Genomic DNA, 13,262 nt, shown 5'->3' on the forward strand with positions numbered 1-13,262 from the left:
ATATCTTGCGAAGAGACCATGAGGATAAAATCAGAGAGATTAGAGCCCACACAGAGGCATACCGATAATCTTTTCATTCCACAAACAATATGAGACTGGAATAGAAGGGAGGACCGATAGAGGTACTCAAGGTACCCTCCACCACACACCATCAGGTGGCTTGCAGAGTATAGATGTAAATCAAAGGCTTTCCAATTTCAAACTGACCAGAATGGTATGGCAGTGGAACACAGAAAAAAGAAAGCTGAAGTTTTAAATTCTGCATTTCAATGATCATTAACACAGGAGGTTCATACAGACACCACTATTTGATTGTTGCACAGATTTCTCTGTTGTTGTCGTTGTTGTGGTCTTCAGTCCAGAGACTGGTTTGATGCAGCTCTCCATTCTACTCTATCCTGTGAAAGCTTCTTCATCTCCCAGTACCTACTGCAACATAAATCCTTTTGAATCTGCTTAGTGTATTCATCTCTTGGTCTCCCTCTCCAATTTTTACCCTCCAAGCTGCCCTCCAGTACTAAATTAGTGATCCCTTGATGCCTTAGAATATGTCCTACCAAGTGATCCCTTCTTCTAGTCAAGTTGGGCCACAAATTTCTCTTCTCCGCAATTCTGTTCAAAACCTCCTCATTAGTTATGTGATCTACCCATCTAATCTTCCGCATTCTTCTGTAGCACCACATTTCAAAAGCTTCTATTCTCTTCCTGTCTAAACTATTTATCAACCACGTTTCACATCCACACATGGCTACACTCCATACAAATACTTTCAGAAATGATTTCCTGACACTTAAATCTATACTCGATTTTAACAAATTTCTCTTTTTCAAAAACGCTTTCCTTGCCATTGCCAGTCTACATTTTACATCTTCTCTACTTTGACCATCATCAGTAATTTAGCTCCACAAATACCAAAACTCCTTTACTACTTTAAGCATCTCATTTCCTAATCTAATTCCCTCAGCATCACACGATTTAATCTGACTACACTCCATTATCCTCGTTTTGCTTTTGTTGACGTTCATCTTATATCCTTTCACGACACTGTTCATTCCATTCAGCTGCTCTTCCAAGTCCTTTGCTGTCTCTGACAGAATTACAATGTCATCGGCGAACCTCAAAGTTTTTATTTCTTCTCCATGGATTTTAATTCCTACTCCAAATTTTTCTTTTGTTTCCTTTACTGCTTGCTCAATATACAGACTGAATAACATCAGGGATAGGCTACAACCTACAACCCTGTCTCACTCCCTTCCCAACCACTGCTTCACTTGTAAAGAATTCATGTTAGTATTTTGCAGTTGTGGCTTATTAAACTGTACAAATTTGTGGCTTATTAAACTGATAGTTCGGTAATTTTCACATCTGTCAACACCTGCTTTCTTTGGGATTGGAATTATTATATTCTTCTTGAAGTCTGGCGGTATTTCGCCTGTGTCATACATATTGCTCACCAGATGGTAGAGTTTTGTCAGGACTGGCTCTCCCAAGGCTATCAGTAGTTCCAATGGAATGTTGTGTACTCCCGGGGCCTTGTTTCCACTCAGATCTTTCAGTGCTCTGTCAACTCTTCACGCAGTATCATATTTCCCATTTCATCTTTATCTACATCCTCTTCCATTTCCATAATATTGTCCTTAAGAACACAAGACCCTCTATATACTCCTTCCACCTTTCTGCTTTCCCTTCTTTGATTAGAACTCTGTTTCCATCTGAGCTCTTTATATTCATGCAAGTCGTTCTCTTTTCTTCAAAGGTCTCTTTAATTTTCCTGTAGGCAGTATCTATCTTACCCCTAGTGAGATAAGCCTCTACATCCTTACATTTGTCCTCTAGCTATCCCTGCTTAGCCATTTTGCACTTCCTGTCTATCTCATTTTTGAGACGTTTGTATTCCTTTTTGCCTGTTTCATTTACGGCATTTTTGTATTTTCTCCTTTCATCAATTAAAATCAATATCTCTTCTGTTACCCAAGGATTTCTATTAGCCCTCGTCTTTTTACCTACTTGATCCTCTGCTGCCTTAACTATTTCATCTCTCAAAGCCACCCATTCTTCTTCTACTGTATTTCTTTCCTCCATTCTTGTCAATCAGTCCCTAATGCTCTCCCTGAAACTCTCTACGACCTCTGGTTCTGTTAGTTTATCTAGGTCCCATCTCCTTAAATTCCCACCTTTTTGCAGTTTCTTCAGTTTTAATCTACAGTTCATAACCAACAGATTATGGTCAGAGTCCACATCCGCCCCTGGAAACCTTCCAGTATCTACAGGCTTCTTCCATGTATACAACCTTCTTTTATGATTCTTAAACCAAGTGTTAGCTATGATTAAGTTATGCTCTGTGCAAAATTCTACCAGGCGGCTTCCTCTTTCATTTCTTAGCCCCAATCTATATTCACCCACTACATTTCCTTCCCTTCCTTTTCCTACTATCGAATTCCTGTCACCCACGACTATTAAATTTTCATCTCCCTTCACTATCTGAATAATTTCTTTTATCTCATCATACATTTCATCAATCTCTTTGTCATCTGCACAGCTAGTTGGCATATAAACTTTTACTACTGTGGTACGTGTGGACTTCGTATCTATCTTGGCCACAATAATGCGTTCACTATGCTGTTTGTAGCAGCTTACCCGCATCCCTATTTTTTTATTCATTATTAAACCTACTCCTGCATTACCCCTATTTGATTTTGTATTTATTACCCTGTATTCTAAGTCCTGTTCCTCCTGCCACCGAACTTCAGTAATTCCCACTATATCTAACTTTAACCTATCCATTTCCCTTTTTAAATTTTCTAACCTACCTGCCCAATTAAAGGATCTGACATTCCAGGCTTCGACCCGTAGAATGCCAGTTTTCTTTCTCCTCATAACGACGTCCTCCTGCGTAGTCCCTGCCCGGAGATCCGAATGGGGGAATATTTTACTTCCGGAATATTTTACACAAGAGGACGCCATCAACATTTAACCATACAGTAAAGCTGCATGCCCTCGAGAAAAATTACGGCTGTAGTTTCCCCTTGCTTTCAGGCGTTCGCAGTACCAGCACAGCCGTTTTGGTCAGTGTTACAAGCCCAGATCAGTCAATCATCCAGATTGTTGTCTCTGCAACTACTGAAAAGGCTGCTGCCCCTCTTCAGGAACCACACGTTTGTCTGGCCTCTCAACAGATATCCCCCCCCCCCCCCCCCCCCCCCAATTCTGGTTGCTCCTACGGTACGGCTATCTGTATCGCTGAGGCATGCAAGCCTCCCCACCAACGGCAAGGTCCATGGTTCATGGGGGGCAGATTTTTCTATGAAGGGCATAAAAAGAGGCATCCCTGGTACTGAGAAGCAACTGAAAGAGTTTAAAACAAATTAGTCATCAGTTCCAGATGGAATCACAATTCAGTTTCAACAGAATATTCATAAGCATTAGCCTCCTACCTAGCTTACACTTATCATGAATCTCTTATCCAGCACAAAGTCACAAGTGGCTGGGCTAAAGCGTAGGAGCCTTATTTAAGATGGTTAAAAGAACAGAAAATTATTGCTTTGCTCCAGCATTCTTGGGAATATGTTAAATTCAGGTATAATCAGTTTCCTTGATATAGAAAATCTTCTGCCCATAAATCAGCATGGACTTAGAATGTAAGACTGTTGCACTCTTGGTCCAAAAAAGAACGCATAAATTTTGACAGAAAAAAGTTAGTAGACATTTGTGCATTTGTAGGAGAGTGATGCAGGAAGCATACAACAACTTTCACCATCGTATGTTAGCGACAGATCTTGCTCAGCACCAGAGAAAGTTCTGGTCCCATGTAAAATTTCTGATCAAAGGTGTTCCAATTTCAAACTGACGAGAATGGTATGGCAGTGGAAAACAGCAAAAAGAAAGCTGAAGTTTTTAATTCTGCATTTTAATGATCATGCGAAACTTGATTTGCCCTTTTCTTGCACAATATCCTGTGAATCACGGGTGGAGCGGAACAAGTGGATTACATTTTCCTACATTTCCAGAAAGCATTTGATGCAGTGCCCCACTGCAGACCAGTAATTATGGCCCATGCATAAGGAATAGGTTCTTGTATACGTGAATGGCTTGAAGATCTCTTAAGTCAAGTATGTGGTCCTGGAAAGTGAATGTTTGTCAGAGCAAATGCATTACCTGGAGAGACATGGAAGTGTGATCATACCACTGCTGTTCTCTATATGCATAAACAATGTGAGGGATGGGGTGAGTGTTTGATGATGACACTGTAGTGGGTGACGAAGTGTCATCAGTGAGGGACTGTATGAGGATACAGGCTAATATAGACAGAATTTTTAATTGGTATGGTGAATGGAAGCTACTCTAAATGTAGAAAAATGTAAGTTAAGGTAGATGAGTAGGAGAAACAATCCTATAAGCTTCAAATACAGTATTAGTGGTGTGCTGCTCAGAGCTACTACCAATTTCCTTAGCAAATTTAGTTTATGTCAGAATAGGAAAGGGAAATTGGCTAGTTTGATAGCAGAAATTTTAAAGGCACTCACAAGAGTATTCCTGTAATCACTACTGTGAGTGCAGCACTCCTTTTTTAGGGTACTCTCAGAATTCGGGCTATCAGTATTAAGAGAAGTAACCAAATTTTGAATCTCAAACAGGCGAAAATCAAAATGAAGTTAAAATAAACTTATTGTTTTGAGTAATACTAATCTGCCACACAGGCTGTTGTAGCTTTGATTATAACATTCTTTTATTTTGTCTTTTTCACAGTTTCAGCTGTGTAGTCAGTTTCAAATGTATGGTATAACCTGTCAAACAGATTTATTTGGGTTAGAGTAAAAAATTACAGTGGTCAGACATTGTTAAAATGCAATTAGATGGCTGGACTTGAAAATTAACAACATGACGCCAAGTATTTCTTCTAGCTGTGACACAATGTACTACTTGCAGACAGAATTATTATTAGATAATTTCATGAGAGAAATGCAAAGGTTGAAGTTAATATAGTGGGTGGCAGTTAAAAGAGGATTTCTGGTCAGCTCAGTACAGAGTTATCAACAAACTATCAAATACGTGTAATGCAGGATTAATACGAAAATAGGAAAGTGGGCAATTTTACTATAAACACCACAATGGACGCCTTATAATGGCCACAATAGATACAAACTCAACACCCGTAACAGTAGTACAAATTTATTTGCCAACTAGAGTTGCATGTGATGTACAGATAGAAAGAAAGGATAATGAGATAAAATTAATTATGCAGGTAGTTAAGAGAGAGGAAAATTTAATATGTGATTAGGCGCTGAAATTCATTATGGGAAAAGGAGGCGATTGAAAATTAGAAGAACATAGATAGGAGGAAAGAAATGAAACAGCAAGCCAACTGGCAGAATTTTGCCAAGATTGAATCATAATAATGGCTAACACTTCTTTTTAAGATTCACAAGAGAAGGTTGTATACGTGGAAAAGACCTGAAGATTCTGGTACCGATAGGTTTCAGATCGATTGTACAATGGATATTTACATATTTGGAAACCATACATTTGGAAGTAGATTTGGATTCTAATTTATCAGTAACAACTTCTTCAGAACTTTTCATCACAAAATTTCTTGGTCACTCTGCTTACCCTGGGTATCGCTGTGCTATCTGCTCCAGCCATGTCCAGCTCTGTGGTGTTTTTATTAATCCAAATGGGCCATGGATATATGACAATCCTCTCTGAAGCACCGTTTCCACACACATACAAAATGGGTACAGCGTCTCATTGTTATCCGTTACAGATTTCCCACCGTTTCTCAGTAAACAGCTCGCAAAACCTATAAAAACGTAGAAACAATTAGGTTAGGATATAAGTTCGTAAGCTTCCATGGACTGTAATTTTGAGTAAAATAATTTTAGGTATCTGGCCGCGCTAGTTGACTGCCGTGAAGAGAACCGCTGCAAGTCCCTCGAAACGTCGGCAGTTTAGTTGCTTTAGGTTTCGTAATGACGCGGTCAAATGCCCAAAATTACTTTCCTCGCAATTAAATCGTGGCTCCCTTGTGTTTTGGTTACATCTCTTATAAGCTACAAGACCAGTAATTGGCTTGATAAATAATCTCACATCATCCAACAATTACGTAAAAATTTGGGATTTTCATTTTGAATTATGATCATTGTTGCACCTGTCAACAAAATTAATTCAAATGGGAAAAGCTTGACGAAAGTGTATAAAAATTTGTGAAGTTTATATGTAGAAGTAATTGTATATCGTTCATGCTTTAAATGTACACGCACTTTTCAATTCTTTCAGAAGAGGATCGTTGATAGACATTTAGGAAAAACAAGGGGCCAGGGTCGCTCATTTATGCCTCCCTTTAAACACGGTAACAACTTTAACCGCCATAGACAGTTTACAAAACAGTGTAGCAGACGACTACGAAACGCCAATAAACAGTGCTGCCACTGGTGTTTGATTTAAAAACTTGTTCCGAATCGGGACATAAACTCGAGCAGCAGAGAAGGAAGGAACAATTAGGACCAACAAAAAACAAAGATAATACTGTATTTTAGTCAGCAACTAGGCGTAAATCCATGGATAACGCGTGAAAAGATGAGTAAAAATTACGGTGTGGTAGTACAACAAAACCTATTTCAGCGCTTAGCCGCTTAATTATCTGATGACGTGATAAGATGATTGCATAATTCGTTCTTATCTGTTGCAAACGATAAAAACAAAGAATGAGCTGCTGTTGTAGTACAGACGAAAGCCGCACAATGGCAAGTGACATACCGAAGGTAGAAAGCTTAATAAATGAAGCCGAGAAAGCTTTTACAGAAAAATTCAAAAGTAAGCCGGACGTGGTGGTATTTGCACCCGGAAGAGTGAACTTAATAGGCGAACACACCGATTATAACGATGGTTTCGTTTTGCCTATGGTGAGTGTTACAGTTTACCAAATCCTCACGTCATCAAACGTTAATAGCAATTTCTTTGAAATAATGAGCCAAAGACGTAGCGTGTTTAGGCGCGAACATTGAAAAATTGTGTGTTGTACTTTCGACTGGAATACAAAGGAAAAAAGGGTTACATCTACTGTTTATTGGAGATTATAAGTATGTGACTAGCTTGGCTGTTGGATAATTGTATTGTGTGTACAGACTTTTGAAATTAATAAAATGGTTTAGTGACAAAGCCGCTGCTACTACCGTTATGGTAATTACAGAGCCATAAAAAGAGAAAGTGTTACAGGGGAGAGATTTTATTTGCCACTGTGTATTGGTTAGTACCACCCAAAGTTTTTTCCTAATGAACTAACATAAATTTCAAGCAAATGGAGAAACCAGGTTGAAACTCATCCCAGTCCACTAATTTCAGCTACTATAAACATGAGTGCTAGTGCGATAATTTCCACTAAGTCATCAGAAACAAAAGATCATCTGATTTTAATTGTGTTTCAAATACAGTACTGAAGATTTGTTCCCATATAATTAGTCCAGTCTTATCTGAAATATGTAATACATAACTAACTCGAGGCATTTTTCCAGAGAGACAAGTACGTCATTTTCAAACCCTATTTTTGAAAGGTGATAGGCGAGATGTCAGTAACTGCCGACCAGCTGCGCTGTTGACAGCATTTTCCGAAATTTTTGAAAAAGTTGTGTGTCCTAGACTAGTATCTCACATAGCAACTGTAACACCGCCAGGTAATCACAGTTTGGCTTTCAGAAGAGTTGTTCAACTGAGAACGCCTTTCACATGTTATACAAGCGTTAAATAATAAAATAGCGCCGTTCGGTACATTTTTCAACCTATCTAAAGCATATGACTGTGTGTGTAAGTGTTCTCCTAGATAAATTGAAGTCTTGTGAGATTTATGGTATAGTCAACAATTAGATTATATTCAATTTTCGTTCCATAGGCCCAGAAAAAGAGATGATTTTCGTGGGTGTGGAACATGTCAGAAAGTATAACATTAAACATTTGAATGTAATACTTATTACCCTGATCATTTCTCAGGAGATTGTCAAAGTAGGTGAATACAATGCAGAAAACTGGAACCACTAATATTTACAGGGTTAACACGCTGTCAGAATAAACTTTGTTGTGCACTATTAATAAATTTATCATATGCAAAATACATCTTGACTGTTATGACCAAGTGCTGTCAAAACTGAAATCTAACAGATATTTTTACTGAAGCTGGCTTGACAGTCTCTGTTAAGAAATTCATCTATGGACTAGGAGCCGCCTATCAAAAAGTTTTTCAAACTCTGTTTAAACCATGCCTTATCTGAAACCAAGTTTTTAGAGGTTGCTGGCAATTTATTGAAAATATCTGTTCCTGAATATTGGACCCCTTTTTGTACCAAGGTAACTGGATTTAGGTCTTTATGTAGACTGTTCTTATCACTCGTATTGATACTATATATTGAGCTATTGGTTGGAAATAGAGATTTATTACGTGCAACAAATTTCATTAAGGAATAAATGCACAGAGAAGCAGTGGTTAGAATACAAAGCTCCTTGAACAGGTTTCTACATGATGTGCTTGAATTTACACCACAAATGATTCTTATCACACTCTTTTGCACCCCAAAAACTTTTGCTCGATTTGATTAATGGCCACATATGACATAATAGAATGAATGAAAGGAAGGAAAGTATGCAAGTTTTTTTTATATTTACATCTCCTACATCCGACATCATTCTCACTGCAAATGCAGATTTCTTCATGCACTTAAGCAATTCTGTGGTATGCCCTTCCCAACTGAAATTATTATTGAGTTGTAATCCCAGAAATTTAACTCTGTCAACCTCTTCGATCTGCGTGTCTTCATATGTTGTACACATGCCGGAAGGTGAATAAAATTCTTGATTCTTGAAATCTCTTACAGGTTCTGAACTGCATCTAGTGGGCCTTCTCAAAGTTTAATGACAGTGAATTAGCCTGAAACCACTCATTAATGTCAGTGAAAATTTGATTAGCAGTTTTTTGTAAATCTGTACTTGACTTGCTATGTATTGCAATGTTTGTATCATATGGGGGGGGGGGGGGGGGGAGAAACCAACCTTAACATCTGGCAATGTAACAGATGAGAGGTCATTAATGTACACAAGAAAAAGCAATTTGACCCAAGAAGGAACCTTGAGGAACACCACATGTAATTAATTCCCAGTCAGATGAAGACGACTGCGTACTGCACAAGTATATTGCAGCAACACCCTTTGTTTCCTGTTGGATAGATAAGACTCAAACCATTTTGCAGCATTCCAGGTGACATAATAATTTACTTAAGAGATTGCTGTGGTTCACACAGTCAAAAAGGCTTCTGACAAGTTACATAAAATGCCAGTAGCCTCTAATTTATTGTCTAATGAAATAAGTACATTCTCACTGTAAGTGTAAATAGCTTTCACTATATCAGAACCCTTAAGAAATCCAAACTATGACTTGGACAGTATATTATTTGCAAACAGATGCTTAATGAGAGGCTTGAACACAACATTTTGAGATATTTTTGAGAAAGCTTGCGAAAATGTAATTGGTCGATAGTTTGAAGGTATCTCTTTATCCCCCTTCTTGTAAAGAGGTTCAACTTCAGCATATTTTAGCCAGTCTGGAAATGTTCTGCTGATAAGAGATTTATTACACAAATAATTTAAGATAGAACTCAACTCGCATGGGCACTCTATGATTAACTTCATTCATGTTATCATACCCACTGGAATACTTAGATTTTATGGATTTTATGATAGATGCTGCTACTTTTGGAGACGTGAGTGTCACTTCCATTTTACTGAAATGGTCTCAGACACGCTATTGCACTGTTCACCGAACCTGATAACCCGAAGCTGTCAGTAACAGAAATGAAGTACTTGTTTAAGAGGTTAGCAACACTACATGTACTTGTTACCAAAGACTCATTTATTTTTAGAACTATCCGTTCCTCTTGCTTTTTGGCCCCACCTGTCTCTGTCTTCACTATATTCCAAACAACTTTTATTTTGTTGTCTGATGTAATTATCTTTTCCTCATAATAAAGCTGCTTCGATTTCTGGAGTACTTGCTTCAATGTTTTGCTGTATTATTTGTAATGCATTACAATTCTAACATCAGAGCTGTTCCTAGATTGTAGATACAGTCTCCTCTTTGTCCCACATGATTTCTTTATTCCTTGTGTAATGCATGGTTTGTTTTTTGACTTCTGTGTGATTCTAATTACCTTTTGGGGAAAACAATTTTCAAAAGCGTAGGTAAATTTATCAATGAATGCTTTGTATTTTCCATTTGAGTCAGAATTATTGTAAACATCTATCCAGTTCATGTCTTTGAGCAATTTCCTGAATTTCTCAATTTTTGACCTATTTATTACCCTCTTGTACTCAGATTTAACAGATTTTTTTATCCTGACAAGTTGCAACATTTAACACAAGATGCTGCATGTCATGATCAGATAGCCCATTTACTATTGGTTTTGTGATATGACTTTTTTCCCTAGATTTGACTACAAAGATATTATCAATAGCAGTCTCAGAGCATTTACATATCCTAGTAGCAAAGTTCACAGTAAGAACTAAATTGAATGAGTGTTACTGACTGCAATAATTGTTCACTGACAGAGCTTTTCAATAAAACCACCTTAAAATCAACAGCAACCACTATTTCCTTGTTTTTTACCATGAGATGGGACAGCAGAGCTTCCAGATTTTTAATGAAGATGTTAAAATTTCCTGAAGGTTATCTGTATATACCTGCACTTATAAAGGACTTATTATGAAATACTACCTCTGTTGCACAAGCTTCTAAGTGCTGCTCTGAGCAAAATTTATTAATATAAATTTTGCTCAGAGAATAAATTTATTAACATAAATTTATTAATGCTATATCCAAGCAAAAGAATGCGGAAAGGTTTACTTAGTAATTCAACCAATATAGCAAAAAAAATGGTTCAAATGGCTCTGAGCACTATGGGACTTAACATCTGAGGTCATCAGTCCCCTAGAACTTAGAACTACTTAAACCTAACTAACCTAAGGGCATCACACACATCCATGCCTGAGGCAGGATTCGAACCTGCGACCGTAGCAGTTGCTCGGTTCCGGAATGAAGTGCCTAGAACCACTCGGCCACTGCGGCCGGCCAACCAATATACCACAGGGATGTAATTTTGACTAGGTAGAAATCACATATAGAGTTCCCTAAGGCTCAGTCTTAAGTCTACCACACCACTGTTCCTCGTACATGAAATGATCTAACTGATATACAACAAGCAGAATTAGTTCTTTTTGCAGATTACACTAGTATATTGTAATCAATCCAAGCAGGCATAAAGAAACAGAAAAAAATCCTAAACAATGCTCTTAAAAGTATCACTGATCGGTTTTCTCCAAATGGTCTCACTCTCAATTTTAAAAAGACATAACATATTCAGTTTTGCACATCTAGGGGTATTACACCAGTGATAAGTGTAATACATGGTGACAAAATAATAAATAGCGTGAAAAGTTCAAAATTCTTAAGTGTTTATATTGATGAGAATTTATGCTGGAAAAAGTACATTATGGAACTCCTAAAACAACTTAGTTCAGCCACATTTACACTTATTATTGCAAATTTTGGGGAGAGACAAATCAGTAAGTTGACTTATTATGCTTTTTTTCATTCAATAATGTCATATAGAATAATGTTCTGGCGTAGCTCATCTCTAAGAAAGAAGGACCTCATTGCTTAGAAACATGCTATAATAACAATAATGTTTCATGCTCACCCATGATCATCTTGTTGATATCTGTTTCTATTTAAGGAGTTGGATATTCTGACTACTGCTTCACAGTATATTTATTCCCTCATGAAGTTTCTTGGAAATAATCCACAGCTCTTTGAAAGGAACAATGATGTACATAATTACAATTCCAACAGGAAAAATGATATTCATTACTCCACATTAAGGTTGTCTTTAGCACAAATGGGTGCACAGTGCTACAACCAAAACTTCTGATCACTTGCCAAGTGATATAAAATGTCTGACAGGTAGCAAAGTAAAATTTGAGAACAAACTGAAAAAGTTTCACCTTAACAGCTCCCACTCTGTAGAAAAATTTCAATTATTGTAATGTGTAAAAGGTGTTGGCTAGGAATTACTAACTCACATCAGTATATTTAAAAAAGAAAAGAGAGAGAGAGAGAGAAATGTTCAGCATGTAGCTGCTTATAAAAATTAATTCACAAACTAAATGTAAAAGACTCATTCTATACCATTACGATGTATCATGCAAAATTATTTGTGGATGAATCTAACTACCTTACATTGATTCCTTCTGTTTCTGATGCCTCTGACTTCTTTCATAAACTCAAAACTATCCATGGAATATGATTCATGTAGCCTATAATGGAGAAACTTCAACACATAAAAATTGATGATTGGCTCCCTGCAAATGGACTTACCACTGAACTTCCATGATATATACAAACTGTACCTGTGCAGTAGTCACCACATCATTAGAAATAAGATTTGGTACATAGAACATCTGCAACTGAGATGCATGATTATTAATTCAGAGATCTGCTTGAGTTGTACTACTGAGGTGGATCTCTCTAAATTAATTATCATTAGAAATAAGATGTGAGGGCACATCAATAAATGAAACAGAATATTCTAAATTGTGTGTTTATATGCATAAGAACCTGTAGTGGAAGGCTCATGTTACAGATCTTAAACTTGTAAGCCCTGTAACTTTTCTGTAATGGATATATCAGATTTTGGAGATGAAAATGTGGAAAAGTTTACTTACTTTTTCTATTCTCACTCACTAATATGATGTAGGAAACAAGACATTTAAAGTAGTAAATGAGTTTTGCTGTGTGAGCAGCAATATAAATAATGCTGGCCGAAGTGTAGAGGATGTAAAATGTAGACTGGCAATGGCAAGAAAAGCGTTTCTGAAGAAGAGATGTTTGTTAACTTTTATATATTTAAGTGTTATGGTAGGAAGTCTTTTTTTTTTTTTTTTTTTTTTTTTTTTTTTTAAGTATTTGTATGCAGTGTAGCACTGTATGGAAGTGAAATATGGATGATAAATGGTTCAGACAAGAAGAAAATAGATGCTTTTGAAATTTTTGTGCTTGAGAAAAATGCTGAAGATTAGATGGGTAGACCATGCAGCTAATGAGGTGGTACTGTGCGGAATTGGGGAGAATAGAAATTTGTCACACAACTGGACTTTAAGAAGGGATCAGTTGATAGCACACATTTTCAGACATCAAGCGATTGCCAATTTAGTATTGGAGGGAAGTGTGG

At 37.1% G+C, this 13,262-nt stretch overlaps 2 protein-coding genes across 8 annotated transcripts in view; one reads left to right on the forward strand and one right to left on the reverse strand.

Moving 5' to 3' along the window:
- The window catches only part of LOC126162628 (uncharacterized), a 105,053-nt gene extending 98,006 nt beyond the window's left edge, over nt 1–7,047 (reverse strand). For 4 of the 5 annotated variants that reach the window (XM_049919254.1, XM_049919253.1, XM_049919250.1 and 1 more), the window contains exons 1-2: nt 6,258–6,471; nt 5,608–5,797 (exon numbers count right to left, since the gene is read on the reverse strand). In XM_049919254.1, coding sequence (XP_049775211.1) covers nt 5,608–5,797; nt 6,258–6,294 — 227 coding nt within the window. In that variant the 5' untranslated portion in view covers nt 6,295–6,471. Of the gene's footprint in view, nt 1–5,607; nt 5,798–6,257; nt 6,472–6,868 lie in introns of those variants that run through there. The other variant, XM_049919252.1, reaches the window with a different exon arrangement.
- The window catches only part of LOC126162630 (galactokinase-like), a 136,262-nt gene continuing 129,558 nt past the window's right edge, over nt 6,559–13,262 (forward strand). For all 3 annotated transcript variants that reach the window (XR_007535090.1, XM_049919256.1, XM_049919255.1), the window contains exon 1: nt 6,559–6,899. Coding sequence is in view for 2 of the 3 variants with exons in the window: in XM_049919256.1 (XP_049775213.1) it covers nt 6,702–6,899 (198 nt within the window). In the remaining variant the exon portion in view is untranslated. The remainder of the gene's footprint in view (nt 6,900–13,262) is intronic.

The sequence above is a fragment of the Schistocerca cancellata genome, chromosome 2 (assembly GCF_023864275.1).
Source record: "Schistocerca cancellata isolate TAMUIC-IGC-003103 chromosome 2, iqSchCanc2.1, whole genome shotgun sequence".
NCBI classification, from domain to species: domain Eukaryota; kingdom Metazoa; phylum Arthropoda; class Insecta; order Orthoptera; family Acrididae; genus Schistocerca; species Schistocerca cancellata.